Source organism: Myripristis murdjan, chromosome 4, assembly GCF_902150065.1.
Source record: "Myripristis murdjan chromosome 4, fMyrMur1.1, whole genome shotgun sequence".
Classification (NCBI taxonomy): domain Eukaryota; kingdom Metazoa; phylum Chordata; class Actinopteri; order Holocentriformes; family Holocentridae; genus Myripristis; species Myripristis murdjan.
In genome coordinates, this window is record NC_043983.1 from 2,776,265 (window position 1) to 2,799,738 (window position 23,474).

At 42.3% G+C, this 23,474-nt stretch overlaps 1 protein-coding gene across 1 annotated transcript in view; it reads right to left on the reverse strand.

The window, feature by feature from the left end:
- ptprsa (protein tyrosine phosphatase receptor type Sa) overlaps positions 1–23,474 on the reverse strand; it is a 193,590-nt gene that overhangs the window by 95,505 nt on the left and 74,611 nt on the right. Inside the window, exons 7-12 of the mRNA XM_030049640.1 lie at positions 14,545–14,655; positions 12,029–12,040; positions 2,879–3,148; positions 1,307–1,888; positions 1,004–1,140; positions 717–861 (exon numbers count right to left, since the gene is read on the reverse strand). Coding sequence (XP_029905500.1) covers positions 717–861; positions 1,004–1,140; positions 1,307–1,888; positions 2,879–3,148; positions 12,029–12,040; positions 14,545–14,655 — 1,257 coding nt within the window. The remainder of the gene's footprint in view (positions 1–716; positions 862–1,003; positions 1,141–1,306; positions 1,889–2,878; positions 3,149–12,028; positions 12,041–14,544; positions 14,656–23,474) is intronic.

Consider the following 23,474-nt stretch of genomic DNA (forward strand, 5'->3'; position numbering starts at 1 on the left):
AGAGGAGAATTTACATTTTTTGTGTCTCTGTCACGTGGGAGAAAGTGCACTTGCTGTTGACAAAAGAAAAGCAAACATGAACAGGAGTGAAAGGGAAATAAAGAAACTGCCAAATAGACTTGATTTGTTTGACAATGTTGGGTATAGTCATACATATTTGGCACTGGAGCCAAAGTAGAAAATAAGAAAATCAAAAAGTAAAAAGGTGTTAAAACTCCAAAAGTATCCCTAAAATTGTAGCCCTTTTCAGCTTAATTTGTCCTCTGCTCTTCACAAAACAAAGAGTTCACAGTGTAAATGTCATTTTCCGTGGGGCAGAAAACAATAAATTATCAACTTGAAGTGTTTGGTAAACAATGTCAATATCATTCAAGTGCAAACATATTAGACCACATGTTTTTACTAACGGTTCAGCTACATATCAATTAAGAGTCAGTCATATAGTTCAGCAGTTCTGAATCAGCTTTGAACCCTGAGCATGTCCAAGAAAAAAACACAGTCATAGTTCAAAGGTGATGACGAATTGGACATCAGAGTAAAGACAGGTTACAGGCTGGAGCCAGAAAGAAAAATTAACAACAGGTTATTACAAGTGACATTGGTAAAAGTCCATAAAGCATAAATACAATGAACTGCTTCAGTGGGGAAACCCTGTGTTAGCCCACCCACAACCCACAAAGGTAAGGCGAGAGAAGAGTGAATAAAGGGCTACATACTGGCTTGCAACGTCTTCTGGGATATGTCATTGGTGAAGGCTCCGATGCCTTTGTTAGAGACAGCTGCCAGAGAGAAGTAGTACTCTGTGTTTGGACGGAGACCCTCCACAACATATGAAGATGTGGGTCCAAATGTTTTCTTTATCTGTATGTGAAGGAAAAGGTTGGTGATGTCTCATGTCCAGTTTAAAATGCCCATCTATTATAGTCAAAATAAGATGTAAAATCTTTGAGAGGTGCCACACAGACCTTGATGAACATTGACATTTTCATGCTGAGATTCATACCTGAGTGCCAAAGCTGCCCTCTTTATAGCGAAGATCATAGCTGATGATGCCTTCCTTTTCATAGGCAGGTTCCCAAGTTAGTTCAATACTGGTGTCAGACACAGCACCAACCTGGAACTTAGTTGGCTGACCCGGGACTAAAAAACACAGCAGAAATCATTAAATTAATTTTAAGCATTTAAGTGATGTTAATATCCAGAGAATGTTTGCAATGCATGTGACAGTAGAATGACATAAATTGCTACATTCACTTTACAAGGAACTACCACTAAGGAGCACAAACATCAACACCAAAATGCTTACCTCCTTGCAGTACTTTGACATGGATGGGCTCTGAAAAGGGTCCATCACCCACAGAGGTGAAGGCCAGGACTTTGATGGTGTAGGTTTCTGAGACCACTAGGCTCTGAATGGTAGTGATGGTGCTGTCCTGGACATTGTGGATTTGCCAGAGGCTCATGGGCTGGGAGTCGTCCATGGTGTAGTAAACCCGATAACCCTTGATCTGCCCATTGGGCTCCTCGGGTTCCTCCCAGCGCACCATCATGGTGTTTTGGGATATGATCCGTGCCTGGATGTTCCGTGGAGGGCTGGCGGGGGCTTGCTCCCCAGTCCGGGTCTCCACTGGCTCACTGGGAGGGCCCTGGCCAATCGTGTTGAAGGCCGAGACACGGATTTCATACTCAGTGTTGGGGTAGAGTCCGCCAATGCTGTAGCGTGTGGTGGTGATGCCATCCATGGTCTCATACTTGCTATCTGGGGACTTTGCCCGGTACTGGATGATGTAGTAAGTCACTGGGTCTGGGTTGCCTGAGTCCCAGGTGATGGTGACACTGGTGGCAGTGGTCTCAGTCACCACAGGGGTACCAGGAGGTTTGGGTAGAGCTGTGGCAGGAGAGGAAGGACAGGGATCTGTTATCATTTATCTTGAGAGTGACTGATTGAATGACTTTGGAGCAAGAAAGCCTTATTCATAAATGCTCCAAAAAGTGTTTCTCTGTAACCAAAATATCAACTGACCCTTTCTGATGAGAGTGAGAATTGTGCTTATTGACTGTTCTGTTATCAGAAAGATCCAAAATGCATTACAGGAGATCCAACTGTAAATGCATTCAAATTCCACCAAAAGTCCAACCATCCAACCAATTTAACAATAACAAGACTAATATGGAGACTAATTTACATCTTACGTCTTGATATATACAAGCTACCTAAATGGAACTAAGCACATGAGAAACATCCAGGCTGCGTGCAATATACATAGATAGTAATATTGTTTGTTTTATATGAACATGAATGTTGTAATGTCAGCGTTTAAGTGACATGCAAGGCAATTGGCAGGGGAAAGGAATTTGGATTTTAACATGTATACCAGAGGTTTTCAAAGTGTGAGGTGGGCCTCCCAAGGGGGGTGCCAAACAGGTTCAGGGGAGGCTCAGAGAAAAAGGGGGAAAAAAAAGAACTGCACCATGAAGATTTTCACATGAACTGGTTTTCTGTTAGTTATCAAGGAATCACACTGTAGAAGAAACAAATACCTTTCACTTGGTTAAAGAGATAATTGACAGCACAGCTCTGGGTAATTTTTACAAACTTAGAGTCAGTCTTTTTTTTATTTATCTGTGCACAGTTATGTTGAACAGCATTATTACTAGACTATCGTAACTCAGTATTTGGATGTCTGTTGGATCAAATCACTGCAACATGGACCCATGGACATCCAGGATTCAGGCTAAATCAAGGGGGCTTTTCTGAGCTTTGTCCAAGGGGAAGCCAAAAGTCTCAGACCTTAAAAACCCCTGATGTATACCAAAGTCATATATTAATAGCAGGTGTATGAATATTGTAGCAAACCATAATAAAAAGTAATCTTACATTTGACTGTGATCTGTGCCACAGCTTCAATGATGCCAAGGCTGCTCATGGCCACACAGGTATAGTTGGCCGACTCGCGGACGCTGCTGAGTTCAAGAACATTCCTGCCCACTGGCATCTCGTCCTCTGGTGTTAAGTCTTCTGAGTTGAGCATCCACTTGACGTAAGGCATGGGTGACCCCACTGCCACACAGGTTATGTTCACGCTGCCACCAGGCATGATCTCCTGACTTGTTGGTGGGATGGAGAAGCGAGGGGGCACCCGTCGGACTGGGAGAGGGCATGAGGAAGGGGAGAGGACGAGAGAAGGGGGCAAGGGAGTCAAACAAAAGAGAAAAAGAGAGGTAACAAGAGGCCGATGAAAATGGACCCTTCTGAACAAAATACTTAACAACTACAAAAAAGGTTCAATATGATAAATGTGAACTGAAACGCAAAATAAAGGAACTAGACTTTTCAGAACGTAAAAATATACAAATAATGAGAAGGAACTAAACTAACAGAACTGCTTCAACAACAATATAGATTGACATTAAAGCAACGATTCATAGCAACAAGGTTCCATTGACCAATATTTGACCCATCACAGCACAATTAAAGACACAAAAATCTATTATGAGTTTCTCATCTTTGGGACTGAACTGCTCAATATATCCAACTACAGCATAACCTAAACACCAAGTATGAGGGTGTGTGATAAAGGCCATGTGATAATGCTATCACATAAGGCCAACAAGGCAACCTGGAACTTCCTGTCATCTCAGGCACTCACGCCAAACAGGAAGTAGGCCATGGTAGGCTTCTCCCACAGCACAGGAAGTATAGGGTTACTGGGCTATTGACCATCTCTACGGTATCTCTAAACACATTCTGACGTAAGTTTGCAACACTCAGCACCTGTCTCTACCTAGATATCATTAAAGATGAGAAACTTTAATCAGATTTTTGTGGTTTAGGGTAGATCCACTGGACAAAGCCTTTTTAAGATCTGACACGGTTCCATTGATAGATGCAGCTATCAGTTTCACAGACAGCATGCATAAATAGACCGAGGTAAATTAAGGAGTAAATGATAACAAAACCAGATATAAAAATTGAGATAAAATGCATAGAGGAATATAACTGAAGGGTCGCTAGCATGCCCAGACAAAAGACGATTGGAAAGGAAAGGAGAAATACAAGATAGAGGATAGAGCACCTGAGGAAAAGATAGATAGGGAGGGAACAGAGGAAGAAGGAGTGATAGGAAAAGAGAAAGAGAGAAAGAGAGGGGAAGGTTTGGAGGAGGGTAAGGGGGGGTAACCCACTTCAATGCTGTGTAAGCTTTTTTTTTTTTTTTTTTCTCCAGCCAATGTGACAAAATGTGGTGGTGGCACATTGTCACATCGCAGTCCTGGTTAACACAAAATAAGTATAGAGGAACAAGGTGTGTGTCTAGGAGAAGTACATAGAGAAAGAACTGTTGTAGTTGTAGCTAGAGAGTCAACTATCACAGAGAGTAGGAGTCAAGAAACAGAATTGGACCAACAGGGAATAGAAAGAAAGAGATAGACAGACAGACAGACAGATAGATAGATAGATAGATAGAGAGATAGATAGAGAGATAGAGAGAGAGAGAGAGAGAGAGAGAGAGAGAGAGAGATAAAAAGAGAGAGTCAGTCAGAGAGAGAGGGACAAAAGGAGAATGACAGCCAAGAGAAGGACACAGGGTGGATCCTCAAACTCATGGATAGGAGTTGAAATCTGAGCAGAAGGAGGCTGATAATGGGACTGAGACGCAGAGGAAGGATGTTAAGGGTAGTGTGTATTTGTATGTGTGTATGCCTATGTGTGTGTGTGCATGTGCATATGTATACATACATATATATGTATATATTTTTTTGCCTTGGTATGGGCGTGGGTGTGCGCATGTACAGTATGCAAGTGTTAGAGGGCGTGAAAAAGCATGAGTTAGCAAAAACAGAACGTGTGCATGGAAGGCATCCCAGCAAGCATTTGGTGGACAAGTTGACCGTTATCCAAAACATGTACAATATTATGTTATGGCATGTTGAAAATTCATATTGATAAAGATATTTTAAATTGATATGTTAAAGATACTCGGGGGAGAATTCACAAAACAATGCAGATAGCAAGTATAGACAACTTTTATTTGTAATGTTTGTTGGGATGTGAAGGAGGTCAAGAGAGAGAGGAAGAGGAGGGCAGAAGTAGAGGTAAAAATGATGTAGATGGAAGAGCTGACTTAGAGACAGACAGATAGACAAGACAGGAAAGACAGGGACGAGAGACGAGACACGAGGCAGAACAAAACAGACTCAAGCAGCAAGACAGCAGACAATAAGACAGACAGACAGACAGTCAGACAGGAAGACGGGCAGACAGACAGTGACGGATGGGCACGCGGACATACTGTACTGTACGCAAAGGGGAAGGGGGTACGGGGAGGGGAGGGAGTTGGGTTGTCAGGGAAAGGGAAGGAGGAGGAGGAGGGTGGAAGTGGGGGATAGAATAAGGAGACTGTGATTCTGGACCAAAAACGAAAGGAAGACCATGGCTAAAAGTGGGTTTGGAGGTCTCACACACTGGGGCTTAAAATCAAGAATAAAACTACACCCCCACCCGCCCTCCCCGCCTCAAACATCGCACCTCAATGCAAATGGGGCCTGGGAAGTCTTGGTGGGGGTGGGGGAGGGAAAGACTTGGGATGGGGGGGGGCAATCGAGGATAGATAGCATTCCAACATACACCGTGTCGATCCAAATGGGATTCGTATGATCGTTGCAAGGGACAATTTTGACTGTTTCCAACGGACTAACGGCACAAATATCACCTGCACACACTCTGAAGGGATTTTTATCTGTTGAATGAGCACTGACGTGTACATATGGTGACATGTACAGTCATTCTGGGCTATGTTTTTCGGTGAATAATGGCAAGCTGGCACAGTGGGTGGCATCCCCTACTGATATTGGCTTTTAACAGCCATTTCACATTCACTAGACATGAGTTGGTCACGTAAAAGGTGGTTTTCTGCGTTATTTAGGAAAGGATTAACAATACAGGTACACATGACTTGTTCTCATTGAATCGAACATGGACGGTGACCTTCTGCAGCCACCCTAAGACGATAACAGCATTACTATTTACACTAATATCTGTGTTCCTCAGAAGAGCACATATCCTCACAAAGTCCTGTAATTCACCAGTAATTTCAATTATGTTACAAGCTTGGGCGAGACATGACCTGACCTTTGGGCAAAAAGTTCACCACTGACCTTTGAGTCAACGCTCTTTTGTGCTACACAAAATCTTGCATGGGCAAAAACTACCAGGAAAAATGGTCAATAGCAGATTGAAAGACTATTCATTGCTTACAAAATGTCAAATTATCCTTGGGTTGGAGTCTAACAAAATTGTCACTCGTTCAAACAAATGGGCCTAAAAAATGGATTGTAAAGAAGCTGTATTGTTATAGGTTATGAACAAATCATAGCCTGTGCCGCTGTGCTATAAGGAAAATGGGATTACACGCAAGGACAAATAGGTTTTTGGTTAAGATCTGACTTTATGATTATTGCGTGATTATGAGGTTCAACTTGGAGATGTTCTAAAAAAAAAACATGTTTGAATTGAAAAACTGTCCCTCCAAAAAAGCCCAACATATGGGGTCTAAAAATATATTGCTGCATTCATCATCAAAAAACGCCTAACTGAACAACAAAGGTGAAAGGGCAGCCCATTCCTCACACGGACATGCATGGGTGTGGCTATGGCATGAGTGACATATACAGTCAGGTGCGCCCCCATCCATTTGGGCAGACACAAGAGAACCAATACAATCCAAAATGTCACCCAAGCCCATCCAAGCATGCCATTCATTTCCAGGTCTAGCATTGTTCCAGACACACACACGCACAAAATCAAAGGAAAGGAAACAAATCAAACTGAACAAATCCACAAAAAGAACTAAGTCCGAACAGCATAGACAGTACCAGAGTGCAGCTGTGTTCAACAAAGAGGTATGCATCAATGCTATTAGATGTTTTTCAGCTGTCATTTGTCTCTGCTTGGTTTTTGTCTCCAATCCAAATGAATGATGAGACACTTAATCTGGCAAATCAGGTTTTGATTTTTTTTTTTTTTTTTTGGAGGGGGTGGAGGGGACATCCAATCAAAGTGTGTCTGATGGTGCTCTTCTCTCCCTGGGGCTCAGGTCAGCCAATGGACCGGGAGCTGTAGTGGCTGAGTGAATGAGGTTTGACACAGGAAGATAGTCTACTTTAACTCATGATATCTTCACTTACAGGGCAACATGGAAAGCTTAAAACAACAGCCACCTGCCCGACGCTGGTTAACTGGGCCTGCAGCTGCTAAGACTGTCTGTTGTGCCAGCCACTTTGGCAAGTAGCTGACAGTGACTTTGGAGGTACTGCTCTTCCCTTAAACTCTGGTTGAATGGTAAATCAGTGAGAGTGGCTGGTGAATGTCGAAATATACCAGTCACTGGAGCCATGGGACAAAAGTGAGAGTTTACTGCCCTGCTTTAGGGACCATACCAGTGATTTTGAATGTTTGACCCATTTACTACAATTTACAATTTACTACATAGTGTACTTCAGGTTTCACAACAATATGATCAAAATCCCTCTAGTTTCAAATTTGAATTTTTGTTTGAAACACCCACCTTATAATGTTCTGCTTCTACAGCTAAAAAAGTCATCACCATTACAGTGTAAAATAAATGTTTCCCTGAGGACTGTTTTCCAATGGAGAGACGGTTTCACTCCTCCAATACCAAGTCATGGACATCAACACACAACAGTGCCGCTGCTTTTTGGAAAACTAATGTGGACAACTTTATTGTGGTGATGGAATACTGATGTGAAGAAAGTCTTAAGTCTATGGAGATGTGTCTGTGAAGATTTTCAGTCATCCAGGTCATGGTTGTCCAAGGAGAGTTGAATCGAGGGCAACTGGACTTGTTTGGAGATCCTTAATGCATTTTGCTTCTCAACCAAGACGCTTCATCAGTTCTGTCTGATTGGTGGGGAGTATTCACACTTAGCCTAATGTGACCCCAACAACCGTTGTTCGGTCTTGAACTCAGGTGACTCCATCAACACTAATGACAATCATCACAAAAACGAGGAGAACTAACGAGCCAGTGGTATCAATGACCTGGAAAATGACCCCACACAGGTTAAACACCTGGCTACCTGACTCCAGCCCAGTCAGTCAGAACTGATCAAGTGTCTTGGATGAGATGTAAAAAGTCTTCAAGGATCTACAAACAAGTCCAGCTGCCCTCGATTCAGCTCTCCTTGGAAGTCTCTGAAAGTTTATTTTCATATCATAGTGGAATGGATGGATTCCAATGGCTGGACAAAATGAAAAACTAGTTCTAAAATATGAATGCTTGCTTAGGGAAAAGATTAGCAGAAAAGTGAAATATAGACAAAATCACCGGTATGATCCTCTAAAGGCTTCAAGGTTTTGGGGCACTCAACTATGAATGGTAGCTATTCAAAATGCTATCTGCAAAGCTGGGGGAAAGTCTTTGTAAGTCAACAGCATGCACCATATGTCTGATACATAATTTTGATCAGAAGCTCAAGGTCAGTCAGCATATTATGCATCTTGGGAGAGGACTTGTAAAAGCTTAAGAGTGAGCTGCCAAGTTAGGAAACAACGCACACTTTATGTCTTAACGCTGCTATCGCATGTAAATGAGTCACCATACTACCATTACCTAGGTCTGTATGAAATAAGTGAAAGCTCAAGCGGTGTTCATAGGTCCATCGTGTAACTGGTCCTATAAGCTCTCACAAGCTGACACATGTGATATCGTGTGTGTATGTGTGTGGCACCCTCTGCTATTCTACCGTTCAGAAATGTAAAGCCAGCGAAACAAAGGAAAACAAAAGAATCCCAATTGCATGGACACGCTCCTCATTCACAGAGACCAGGAGCCCAGCCGGCCCATTTGGAATCGAGACAAAAAAAAACACATAGACTATTCGTTTGGACTACTAACAACGTATAATCTTGTTTCAAGCCCCAATGTGGAGAGAAAGACAACTCAAGAAGCCTTACAGTGGACGAGGTGAAAAGCAGTCGAGAGAGAACGCCAGAGTACTGCACTAACTCTAATAGTGGGCGGTGTTGTGGAGGGATTTGTGCCAAAAAACAGAGGTCAGAAGGCGGACATTATCGGCCATTTTGGTGAGGCAGTCTGTGCTGCCCCAAAATGAAGGGGGAAGCCAAAATAATGTGCAGCCTTTAGTGTCACCTTGAAGCTGAGATTACACCCTCTTGCTGCCTGAGGACACAGGCACAGTATGGAGATCCTTTAGTCACACTTGCTGGGTGAGGCCTACGGCATTTACATATTAACCACAGGGGTCAGCCCGTATTAACACACCTTGGCTGCGCCAATGCTAAATAGTCACTATAGGTGGCTCATCAAAATGGAAATTATTACCTAAAAGAAACTGACAGGAATCGTAGCAGGGATATCTAATAATAGCAAACAGTAGATTGAGGGGATTTCAGAGTCTTACAGGTGGAAGACAAGCAGCCAAATGATACTGCAAGTATGTCCCCTTACTGTGGTGATCCTATCAGCGAATATGATCAGTTGGATTGGGAAAGTCAGTGTATAAATATATTTGCATCACATTAACGGGGGATAAAGCTCTTGTTTAGTATGACAAATAATAAATCCTGGTACCAATATGATTTTGTGAGGGATGGCTATCAACTTCAGGACTCCTTGAGACAAACATCTAATAGAGATGGCAGGGTTTTTTTTTTTTTTTTTTTTTCGCTTTGGCCAGTGAGAACATAAGGTGTAATCTAGCTTTCTTTCCCAACGTTACACACAAATGCATAGCAGGACATGCAAGCACATTCAAAACCAGGCAGGCATCATAGTAGGAGGGCAAGCATGCACATGCGCTGGTCACAGCGCGGTCTTCCTGCATCATTGATCCACATGGGACTAAGAACTGGAGCGGGACTGAGGTCTGAATTGCTTCGTTTTGCTGGGTTCTCACGTCCAATTTCTTTCAGTGGGATTGTGCCATGGTTTGAGGACACTATTGTGTGGAGGGCAATGACATGAGTATGTCAACTGGTGGTATTTATAGACTCTGCTGGTACAGTTGGATGTCTTAATTGCCAATGGGTGCAAGGTACTGTTGGAACTGAAAACAACCCTCATTTGTGCCTTTGATTAAGAGCTTGATAAAAACATTCTGATACTTTTAATGAAATACCGGTTATTGATAAAAATGAAATTATGAGGGAAATTTTATGATAGTGCTTTATATGGATAACTACAAAAAAAAAGGTATTTGAGTATTTGTTTGCTGTTAAAGCAGTCGTACTTCTGAACATGCAGATAGTTTACAGGGATGGGGAGTTCTTACGAAGCTCTGATCCTCAAGAGATCAGCACACGGTGACACACAGAAAATATCACCCCTGCTCGCAGGAGACAGATAGGGATCTGAAGTGTGTTATCTCTTCTGCCTGAATGAGTGATATGCCTGATCTAACAGACTTGTTGAGCCCAGTGTAATTTCACCTGCCAAATGCTCGGCATCTTCCCACAAAAAAAAAAAAAAAATCTATGCAATGTATTCAAGAGCAGTGAAGCTGTAAAATTTACAGGCAAGTTTACTGCAGCCGGTGACATGAGATTTAATACAGACCTGGCTCTGGTTTTCATTTCAATATACACCTGGGAAAAGCCGGCGCACATGCCGCTGGTAACATTTAAGTGGAGCATCTCGAGAGATTATGGGAAGCTGGGAGAAACCCAATTGCAACGTAAATCAATGAACGGCAATCGATCGGCAATTAATTTAGCGGGGCTTGCAGGACCGCGGCGTTTCAAAACGTAAAGCGCCGTGTGATGTTGCTGTCGTCCAATTTGAGAATCCTCATTACTGGGCTCAGTCTGAAAATCAGTTCCAACATGCAACACAGAAAAGAAGTGTACATGTGTGTATGTGTGTGTGTCTGTGAATGGGAGTGAAGGGAGGGGGGAGCGCAAATGAATAATAAATCAGATTTTGATTGAGTCTCCTGACTGCTGGGGAACACAAACAGCAGTCAGTCAACAAAACCAATCACATCTAGCTGCCGCCATTTGGAAATAAAAGGCAACTTTGTGCACCCGCTAAGCGACGGCGAATGTGATGTCAAAGTCATTATGCAGTTATTGATCCACACGGCACTGTAAATGGCATCCCTTAATGGCCGGGTGAAATCACCACAGAACCCAATCAGGCCCAATCAGGTCTAATTTTTTTGGTAATGGAGCGCTATAAACAAGATGACAGGAACACTGGCTGTACGTACACTTATTATTTCATTTAGCATTTGCATTCGCACTCCGTGGCTCAAAAGCAGAGCAGCATTATTGAGAAAGAAACCAAACAAATCCCACGAACAAAATGAACCACAAGAAGACAGACAGTTTCAACGGAAAAGTAAATTCAGGAACAGAACCAAATGGAAAAGAAGACACAAAACACACGAACACAACACCATAATCACAACATAAAAAGACAAACTAAATAAAGGGAAGCCAAAAAAAAAAAAGGGTTGTATCAAGGGAAAACACTTGTAGAGTAACCAAGGAAAGAGAGGGAAACAATTCAACCAAACACAGGGAATGCAGAAAGAAAAAGACCAACACGGCCAAAGGGATTCTGTATAGGCATGCAAGCACAGTTACATTCTCCCATCATGCAACAAGTCCTGTTATTTCCACGTGCTGGGTTTCCAAGACAACATGTGCAAGAAAGCCTTTCAGTGCAGAAGCAATACCAAAGGATGCAAAACGAGAAAAGGCCCCACAATGCAAACATAAAAGTAAAGTAACAAAACCCGAGCTAATCGGGTTTGCTTTCATCATTTCTTCTTTGGAATTAAAAGAAAAAAAAAATTCTTTCATAATCATTTAGCAAGTTTGGATTAATCGTTTAGGATTTTCTTCAAATTAGTAATGAATCGAGCTTTGTAATAGGTAAAATACAGCTAATTTTTTTTTTTTTTCCAACATGTTATTTATTTATTAATTTATTTATTTTTTGTCAGATGTGGGTTAAAAAAAGTAAAAAAGAAAAAACACACCAACCTTCTCGAAGCTCTGAGGGATGTAAAGGGGTTGATGCAGAACACAATGACATGAGGAGAAGAGAAAAATAGGGGAAACACAGAGAGAGTAAAAAAAGCCACCTCAAGGTGTTTAGCTGCAGCTACATTTCCCTTTTCTTTAATCCTTTTTTCCTCCTTTTCCCTTGTCCCTGCTATCAGTGACACCCGTCTTTCAAGTACACTTGCCTGCCCCACCCCCCCCACCCCCCCTTAAAAATAAGTTTTGACCCCAAAACAATCAGATTCACCCCAGTGGCCGCGCTGTTGCCTGGTAAGAAAAAAAAAATAGAGAGCCGCCACTGGAGTCAAATCAAGCGTACCATAATCATAATTCAAAATTTCACAAGCTCCTTATAGCCACCAGGAGAAGCTCCCATGGTGGCCGTATTTGCTTTTTGTTAGAGAAGGAAACCAAATAAAGAGAAAATAAAGAAAAACCAATGAGAGATAGAAAAGAAAAAAGACACAGTTTGGGATGAAATTAGCAGCTGCAGTTCAAGACAGTAAGAGGTCGTTTGAGGCCAATCGGTGACACCAGCATTCCTTTTTCAGTTTGGAAATAATCTGAAATGGTCCTCATTCGTCTCAGCAGAATATGGCCATTCTAAGATTTACGTTTTTTTTTTTAACGTTTTGTTTGGTTTGGTTTGGCTCTGCGAAAATGGATCCGCACCACAGCTGCTAATCTCGAGTGCAATTTGTTTCGTGAACAAAACATAGTCAACATCAAATATCAGAATCGATTGACAGAGTTAACTGAAAACAGACAAAGGTTGACACCATCAAGGCATAACAAGTGTGATACTGGATCCTGCACAGTGTGGAGCTCCCTGACACTTCCATACTCCTTTTTTTTTTTTTTTTTTAGGTTCGTTTGAAAGCGAGCTGATGCAGCCAATGTTCATGGAGATCGTATGAATTGTTGGAAATATGTGAGGGCAAATCTGCGTGTCTCGCCCTCAACAAGCACTAACTGCTCTCCCAGTGCTGTGTCGACAAAGTGTTCCCATTCTTATACTCATTTGCAGTGGACCTCTCAATTTCCTCCACACTGGGTATGAGCGAGGTGGAGGGCTACTTGACATTAAGTGTCGCAGCGTCACAGCGGAGACGAATGCTGGCAAGAGGAGGCGCTAACCTTATGGATGATTTTGATGCCCCCTCACCGCCCCCCCCGCATCCACCCCTCCCTCCCCGCGCCTCACAATTGAGTTTTTTCTTCCCCGTGCAACTACTTCACAGGGTATGATAATAGCAATAATAATGAAAAAGCAGCTCCCTGACCCATTTTATAATGTCAGAGCGGTGAATTATTTATTGGGAACAAAGTTATTTGGTACACAGCAGAGGGAACAAACTGATTAGATACTGAGGCATCTTTTTTTAATATGCACAATATAAATAATACATGTCGAAAATGCATCTGCCTCAATTTATTAATGCTCTCTTGCCAAGGGATTCATTGTCATTTAGCATTAGTGGTGGAGAGTCGGCTTTTGTCTTCATCGCCCGTTTCCTATGAAACTGAACATTCCCTGCGACTGATTGTTTTTCATATCTTCACTTTGCTGCGACATGCCAGCCAAAATTACTACTGACTGTAAAAAAGGCTTTAAAGCTATTACCCCAAAGCAGTGGTGGGGGAATACTATGGATTTATGCTCCAGAATACTATGAACAAAAAAAAAAAAAAAAGAGAAGAAAAGAAAAGAAAAGAAAAGAAAGAAAAGCAGGGTACTATTTATATTCTGTGCGATGGAGCATTTTTCTATGCAACAAAAAGAAATTGACTGTGTTAACAATCCTTTCCTATCAAATCACCACAATTAAAATCCCTTATTTTTCCCGCCCCACCGAAAAAAGTCTGGAGGAGGCTGGGGGGGGGTTGAGATTTTGATTGGTGGGCTCTACAATCTCACCACTCGATCAAAATCAAGACTTACCGTCGTGCTCCTGTACCTGCGAACACAACTAATCAAAAAGAAGTCCTTGCCGACTCTTTTTGGCTTCCATAACTTTGACAGGGGGAAGTGAACATCTTATCGGTCACACATTAAAAAAAAAAAAAAAAAAAGGCGTCTTACAACCGATAAAGACATACGGCTTGTTGAGCTACACATTTCCTTCCGAGTGAGTAAGGGAGGGCATTAAAAAGACACAAAAATGGAGCATAACATCATAACAGAGAAGAGCGTTAGTCGGTCAATTATAGTTTTACACTTGGAAGTTTCAGTGCATATGAAATTACATTTATGGGCAGGCAAAAACTATCAATGCTACAAGATTGATATCACTTGGGTACTTCTGTTTTGCAAAATACATTTTCTTTAAATACATTTGGGCTAGAATGCAAGCAATTATCATTTGTTAAGCTCGACACTAATGCCACTTAAAGCTGAGCTGCACTGTGCAGATATTTTAGTCAGAATGGGTGGATGTTTTTATTTATTTATTTATTTTTTTTGGCCCTGGCTCCGGGGCCGGGTTGCTCCCTACCTCGCACATAAAGATTAGCGGGGGACGAGTAGCGCACGCCTTCCACATTAGACGCCACGCACTCGTACTTCCCCTGGTCCGTCTCCTCGCTGTTCTCGATCTGCAGGGCACCTGGGGAAAGACAACATCCAAAAGACAAGAAGGGAAGCGGGGAGAGATAAAGACAGAGAGAGAAAGAAGGCAGGGAGGAGAAATGATTAGTTGATCTGTCAGCGACAGTGCAGGAAGGAGTCAGACAATCCTCTCCTTAATGGAGGGTATCTTCATGAATTTCTCAGAATCGTTTCGCTGGAAACCGTTTCCCCCTCTGCAATGGTAATGTGCATCGCCATGACAAGCGGGGTCCGCTCCAGCCTCAACCATCCGCAGATAAAAAGGAGGAGGAATTAAATAAATAAAGTGTGGACTGAATCAGTCAAACTGAATTTGTGGCGATGCTGGTGTGTGCAACTTGTGTAAGAAGCGAGATCTCTACGAAAAACAGTGATGCGGATGAAATAATGATGTAAGCTGGATGAAAGGTGGCCGAGAGGATGAGCGCGGAAACTGACTGAGATTGACAGATCGTCCTTTAAATAGCACTCACCGAGGGAGATTGTATGGATGTATGTATGTGTGAGTGTGTGTGTTTGTGCGTGTGTTAGGGGAAGAAGGGTCATGGGAAAATTTCCAGACATATGGTCCATCGGTTCATGTCCCAATGAACAACGCAGGCATACTGCTTAACACAGCAGTCCAGCCGCTGTGGCGTCTCACAGCTTAAAGAATTGCTAACCATGCTAGAACGACTCTTAGGGGAACCGGGGACATCTTGTTCAAACAGCATATCTTGTAAACATACATATATACTGTTTATGGCGGGGGGATCAAACCAAATCCACATGTACTAATAGACTGGCTGTTATTTCAAATGATTCTAGATCAGATCTCAGCTCGGTTTAAAATCCATTTGGTTTCCCTTATTTGTTATTCATGTGTCTTTTTTCTCTACTATTCCGTGTCAAACTGCAAAAACTCAAAATCTTACCAAGATTATTTGTCTTATTTCAAGTCAAAAATGTCTTATTCCTAGTCAAAATATCTCATTACACTTAAAATAAGACATGATCACCTCAGAAGTAACTTGTGTTTAGACAATTGTCTCTTGTTTCAAGTGAAAATTTGCTTGTTTCATTATTTTTCATCTTTTTTTATTGATTTATTTAATCTGTAATCTGTGGCTACTGCTGAAAAACTGCGAATTTCCTGCAGGATGAATAAAGTATCTATCTATCTATCTATCTATCTATCTATCTATCTATCTATCTATCTATCTATTTATCTATCTAAAATTTGTTTCTTGTTTCTAGCTAATTTTCACTTATTTCAAGTGAATTTTCACTTTTTCCACTGGCAAATTTTGCCAATGAAACAAGCAAATTTTCACTTGTTTCAAGTGAATTTTCACTTGAAACAAGTGAAAATTGTCTAAAAACAAGTTACTTCTGAGGTGATCATGTCTTATTTTAAGTGTAATGAGATATTTTGACTAGTAATAAGACATTTTTGACTTGAAATAAGACAAATAATCTTGGTAAGATTTTGCGTTTTTGCAGTGCATTTTGCTCCTTCCGTGCCCAATTCACTTACATCTCTATTATCCTGATTCTGCTTCTCATTGCTTTTAGGGTGCGACATTTTTATAAGCCCCTTTGGGCTTATTTGTCTCATCTACACAGACTGGATTTCCTCCCCCTTTTCAGTTTTTATCACTCGTATGTGCAAATAAACTCCACTTAAATGCTTTGGCAGCGGCCGTGGAGGAGGGGGGTCTGTGGGGGAGGAGGAGGGAGGTGAAACAACGGGCGTCAGATCATTCCTCGTTAGAGCCTGTTGACGGCGCTTCCTGATGATATCATTAGGGCTTCTGGCCTGCTCGGCAGACAGATTGCCGCCCCAGCCTCCCTGACAAACAGAGCACCGGCGCTCGTTAGCGTTTAGCCAGGATGCATCAATACGCCAGGCACTGCCCAGGCTCCTTTGCAATATACCGCGGCCTCCTCCATCACGTCAGCGAGCGGAATGAGCTACATCGTTGTACAAGGCTACCATTCTGGAACATTGGTCTAATAACGCTTTTCTGCGGCGCCACAAATGAGGCCGTCGATCCTGGTAATTATGAAGATTAGTCACACTTCCACCCTGGCTACGGCTTAATGCTCGGAGTATTTCACACCTCCAATTCCATACAAGGATATCCACTGCAAGAAAGCAGACCTCAAGCTAGACCAATCTGAAATCCTATCTGCTTCTCCCTTCTCTTTGTTTCCCTCCACAGCTCAGATAATCCCTGTCCCCGATAGGGAGCTGTATCTGGCACGGAGCTCGCGTGCCGAATGAAAACGTCTACCTGCCGAGTGCAGGTGGCGGAGGCTTCCCTCTGCGTTTACACAGGGATCTGATTTGGATCTGTTTGATGTGCGCTTGGAACAGCAAACGCCAGCCCGGTGGCAGGTGGGTTGGAGCGTGCTCAGAAGGCTCCTCGTCTCGGCGCCAGGGAGACCGCAGAGTAAGGACTGTGTGAAGTTCGACTCCAGGCGGACCGTTCCAGAAAGATCTGCCAGCAGCCCGTCAGCCTCAGTCCCTGTGCTGAATTCTGAAATCCTTGGATGAAGTATTTTCTTGTTTTTTTGTTGTTTTTTTGTTTTTTTTAATGGCTATAAATTGCGACAGTGAATACATTCCATAGCTGAAGAGCTATGGAATGAATGCTGGGATGAAAAGTATCAGTTAAATAAATATATTCTATATGCAAGGGCTTTGTGTGTCATTTGTGTTACTGCAAAGTCATAGAAATGACCAAAGTATTAGTGGTAAAAATGAGGAGAAAAAACAGAAGAACAGAAAATTGGTACATTTTTCAAAATGATAATGAAGCTTGAAATGCAGGAATTGCGATGAAATGTTCAGGAAAGGCATCTGAGCCTTCAAGTGAATTCACTTGATTTTTTTCAGAAACACAGGGAAGGGTGGGGGCATTTTGGCAGAAATTATTGGAAAATTTGGAAGAAAATAGCAAAAAATTACGAGGCAAAGAATGGAAATAACCAGAAAATTAGAAAAAAACAAAACTATTTAAAATGGCAAGAAAACGACCAGAAAATCTGCAATGAATCACATGAAAATTATTAGAAAAATAGCCAAAAAATTTGTAGAAAACTATCAGACAATTAGCAGAAAATCACCAGAAAAAAACACTGGAAAATTATATTTATAATCAATATAAATAAATATTTCAAATTATACTGGAAGAAAAAATACCATAAAATTATCCCCCAAAAATTCTTAAGAAAAAAAGAAATCTCAAGCTCGAACTACCAAAAAAATGAAAAATCAAAAGAACTGCAGTGAATTGACATTGATCTATTCATGGCCAAACACAGGGGGCCCCAAAATGTCTGGGGACGGGACAATGTCTGAAGGTGACCCTAACATTTCTGCCAAGAAGACACCACGCAAACAGCCGTCGCAGATAAACAACAAGCCGGGCAAAAATTAATTAAGAGACAATTAAAAACCACCAGAGGACCGTGTGGATTACACTTCCAGGCAGGAAGGAGAGGGAGAGAGGGAGTTTAATCTGCGCCTTGCCATCTTTTTCGGAGGAGGCTCCTCGCGAGGCGGCATGAGCGGTGGTTGCCGAGTCCCCGCTGGCTTCATTACATATTTCTCAGACATTATTTCAAAGAGGAGCTGTGAGGAACACATAGAGACTCCTTGAGCCGCGGGAAGACGCAGAGAGAGGATGAGAGGGAGAGAGAGAGAGAGAACGAGGAAGAAAGACAAAGGGGGGGAGAAAGAGCGGGAGGGAGAGAAAGACGAGGAGAGAGGGACAGTGATAGGTGGGGAGGGAAAGGGAAGGAGAGAGAAATCACTACTTATTCTATTTCAGGTTTACCTTCCTCTCTCTGTGTGTGTCAGTGTCTATCATCACATTCTCGTGCAGAGCAGGGATGCAAACATCCCGCTGGTGCTGTGTGTGCCGCGCCACACTTTCATATCCGCTCTGTCCATTCCTCCCCTCTCTCTCTCTCTCTGTCCATCTTGTATGTGTTCAGCCTCGCCTTTATTTATTTATTTATTTATTTATTTTGCACAGGATGAAGCCGCGCCGTTGAGAACAATAGGTGGGATTTCCATTCAGAGGCCATTTTTCAATGAATTTGTCACATTAATGTAGGCTTTTTTCCCCCACCCTGCTGCCATCAAACAGGAAGATAATTCTGGTCTTTTCTCTTTTTTTTTTTTTTTTTTTTTTTTTTTTTTTGTGACCAGGCAGTCAATTTAAAGCCTAATAATAATAGCATTTAAAGACAACAGGCCTTTAAGGGCTTTTAACATACTGGAATCCAAACAAATTGGCTTTGATGTCCTATCTCTGGCAGTGCACGCACACACACACACACACACACACACACACTCCTGTCACACTCCACCCTTTCAAACCTTCCCCACCGGCATCTCTCTCTTTCTTCCCCATTTTCTTTTGTGTGTGCGTGTGTGTATGTGTGTGTGTGTGTGTTTTTTTTTTTTTTAAATGACTACTTTCCATGTGTTTTGCATAATTGCGCTCTGTGTACCCTGGCAGCCCGTGGCTTGCCAGAGCGCGAGTGGCTATTGGCGCTTTTTTTCCTTTCTTTTATCAAAAAAAAAAAAAAAAAAAAAAAAAAGAAAAAGAAAAGAAAAGGAAGAAAGACAAGGGAGAAAATAAACGCTGGAAATTATCTTTCACAAGCACGCTGACAAAACATGTACAGAGTCTGCTTGCACAATGGGGCTTTGCCGATAAAGACTTGCCTTGCGACTAACTGCAATTTACAGCGTCACTCGCAAAATGGCTGCGCTGCGCTTATGAAGTCAGTCCTCTGCGGGGACTAGTAACACGTCTCCCCTCCCTCCAGCTGTGAAGTCTTATCACAAACACAACAACAATTACAACAACTACTAAAGGCCGGGCTGCTTTATTTGATTTCATTAGAAAAAAGAAAGAAAAAAAAAAAAAAAAACACAAAAAAACTGGGTTTGAGAGAGAAACTGGGTTCAGGACAGTTTACTGACAAATACCTTGCTTGCCATGGGATAGCATGGTGAATAATAACGTGTTATTGGCGTTTTTTTTTTTTTTTTTAGGTTGTCAGCACAGTTTAAATGCATCAAGGACACTTCACAGAGGACACATGGATGTTGAGGGACTCACATAAGCTGCTGTGGGAATTGCACCTGAGACCTTTCGGTTACAGGACGGCCTCTCAAACCGCGGAGGCCACTTTGACCAGCAGTAAATCAAAAGCACGGCGGGCCCCTCCTGACCAATAACTTGTGCTTTTCTAGGTCAGAAGAGAAATGATTGTCGCAATTCTGTCTCCCTGTCTTACGCCGTGATGTATGCGGCACCATTATGGTCGGAGAGAGGAAGAAACAGGGAGTGCGATTCTCCCATAAAATGACCCTTGTAATACTGACATCACCTCCATGTGGGGCCTATCACTCTCCATCTCTGTCAGGACGCCCACCAACGCCCACAACCTCCAGCGTCCCACCAGCTCCGGCTCTCAGCTACCTTGTAGCATGCTTGCTGCCTTCGTCCATTCCATAAAGAAGAGAGGCAGGGGGTCCGGGACACTCAAAGTCAGCCATGGCAGCTGCTCCGATTAAAAGCACTGAAGGCCCCGAGCTGATCTGATGAGCAGCGTCGAGGTGCCAAGGTGAGATAACGGAGACCCCTGTGTGGGCACAAGGGTTCCAGCGATATGGGTGTTTGAGGACTGGTGCTGAAACGGGTGAACATCAGTAGCTGAGATTTTGCCCCCTCATTCAGTATCTTTAAATTTGGCCTTCTTAATGCCAAAATATTGTAAAGGTCCAGTGTTTCCTCTAGAAATGTATTCTTGTCAAGGTGGGGGAAACTATGAAACAGCATTTACAGCACCACTGAACAGTAAAACTGTCCTCAACACATTATTATCAGGGTTAGCCGCTCTTTAACCCTATAAAGCCTGAACTATGAAAGAATTGGCAGAAAATTCCAATTTTTTGAAATTGAACCCTTTATTTAGTCCTATAACAAAATATGTAAAAAAAAAAAAAAAAACTGTTATTACACGACCTTTCTGGTGTATGATATATGATATGTACTTGAAGTGCCAATGGTATGGTCCAGGGTGAACAGGGGAAGTGTTCAAAGGTATACAACAGTATTTTGGTCAAGTATTGATTAAACTGAAAATGAAAAACGGAATTGAAAATGTGTATCATATATGATACAAATGGCTTTATAGGGTTAAAGGGACAGTTGACCCATTAAAAAAAAAAAAAAAAAAAAGAAATCAAATAATTTTACTTCCCCCAAGATGTTATGTGGGACAGTAATATTCTTAAAACGAACCACTTAAATTGTCAAATAAAATATAATATAAATGTTTACAGCCCAAAATGACATTAAAAAAAGCTGACTGCTGGAAAATTATCGATCAACTATTTTCTTGTGTGGTCTAAGCTCTCCTCGCTGGTGCTTTCTGCGCCTGAAAGGTACGTGAAATGTGTGAGATGGAGCGGAGCGGAGGAAAAGAGGAAGCTAACCGCACCGTAGCTACTCTGATGATGAGCACAAAGGATGGCAAACTCAACACTGCAAAAACTCAAAATCTTACCAAGATTATTTGTCTTATTTCAAGTCAAAAATGTCTTATTCCTAGTCAAAATATCTCATTACACTTAAAATAAGACATGATCACCTCAGAAGTAACTTGTTTTTAGACAACTGTCTCTTGTTTCAAGTGAAAATTTGCTTGAAACAAGTGAAAATTTGCTTGTTTCATTGGCAAAATTTGTTTCTTGTTTCTAGCTAATTTTCACTTATTTCAAGTGAATTTTCATTTTTTTCCACTGGCAAATTTTGCCAATGAAACAAGCAAATTTTCACTTGTTTCAAGCAAATTTTCACTTACAACAGGTGAAAATTGTCTAAAAACAAGTTACTTCTGAGGTGATCATGTCTTATTTTAAGTGTAATGAGATATTTTGACTAGAAATAAGACATTTTTGACTTGAAATAAGACAAATAATCTTGGTAAGATTTTGAGTTTTTGCAGTGAAGCCATCTACTTCCATCCACCACTGCTACAGGAGGTACAGACGTCGCTGGGTCGTTGTTATGTTGCTTCAAACGGGGAGGAACCTCCATCATATCAGAGATGGACGACACAGCTGGGCCCATATGTGATTTTTTAATAAGGTCAATAGCAGCATACCAATATTCTAGTGTAATCCTTATGGACACAATGTTGTGGAGACAATAATGACAAGGTTGGTGAGGAGTGAGGATGCATGAGATGAAGGAGAGAGAGGGAGAGAGACGGAGAGAGACAGAGATGGAAGGAGTCTCGGGGGTGGGAGGTGTGGTGGTGGAAAGAAACTGAGAGAGACATAGAGAGCTAAAAAAAAAAAAAAACAAAGAGAAGAAAGAGAGAATAGGCAGATTCTCATGGGTGAGAGCTCGAGCAGAAGAGAGAGGCAAACCCAGACAGAAGGACAGATAGAAGGATGAGGGGATGAAAGGGGAGGGAGGAGGCGGCCGGCATGGATGATTAATTTCAGAAAGTGCCCCGAAGCCGCGGCCTGCCCACCCCCATCGCCGCCTTGTAGAAGCTTTGCCATGTGCACCCCCCCCCCAGTCCCATTTGTGTAATTCAATTAGCGTGCTCTGGCGGGCCCTGATTGATTTGTTTAGGCGATCAACAAGATGGCTGGCCAAGTGGTTCCCTCTTTCCCTCTCTCTCTCTCCCTCTCTCTCTCTCTCTCTCCTTGCACAGCCCGCTCAGGCCTGCCGGTGGCGCACCCTCCTTTTCCATCATTTTTTTTTTCTCGCTTTTTCAGTCCATCTCTCACATTCATTCATCGTTTCTCTCCTCCCTCGTTTGTCACTTCCTCTCTGTTCTCTCTCCACTCACTAAAGCTCCGCCGCGGCATAAATAAAATTGAAAACTAGACTCCAGCGTGCAGCGGACACGGTCTGAGGTGCACAGGCGCATCGCGTGTTTGCAGCCCTTTATTTTAGCCTGTGAGTGAGCAAGTGCCCTGAAACCTGCATTTTTTTTTTTTTAAACAGACAAAGGCAGAGAAGTGTGGACAAGTGGCAGCCAAGTCTGGACCTGCTGTCCTCTCTCTCTCTCTCTCTCTCTCTCTCTCCCCCTCCTGTCCTGGCTGTCACTCGGGCACGCTCTGCCGCCACCCCAAGGTCATTATAATGTGATCGTGCCGGCATGGGGCCCCACGTGTGATGCCGTTGTTGTCAGTGCCCATCTGGTGGCTTGTAACGCTCCCGTGAAATCGGTAATGAAGCAGGTAGGGAGTCCAGCTACCTCCCTGCCTTCCGCCTACCTCTGGGCCAACGCCTGGGCGGCCTTGCGTGGAAGCAATGTTAATAGCAATTTTTACGTTTTGGGGCATCTCGCTGTGGCTCTTGCACACAGCGACGTACAATGACTGAGCAAGTAGAGGTTCGGTATCTTATCCAAGGGTGCTACCGGCCTGGAAGATGTGGGAAACAGGGAAAGTGAATGGCTAATGTTTCCATCACTGCATCATCACAACAGCAGCTGTAAAAAGTCAAAATCTTACCAAGATTATTTGTCTTATTTCACGTAAAAATGTCTTATTTCTAGTCAAAATATTTCATTACACTTAAAATAAGACATGATCAGTGCACAAGTAAAAATTTGCTTGTTCCATTGGCATTTCTGAGCTGATCATGTCTTATTTTAAGTGTAATGAGATATTTTGACTAGAAATAAGACATTTTTACTTGAAATAAGACAAATAATCTTGGTAAGATTTTGACTTTTTGCAGTGAGCAAGGCGCTTAACCCCCCCGAATGTATGTATTGAAGCTG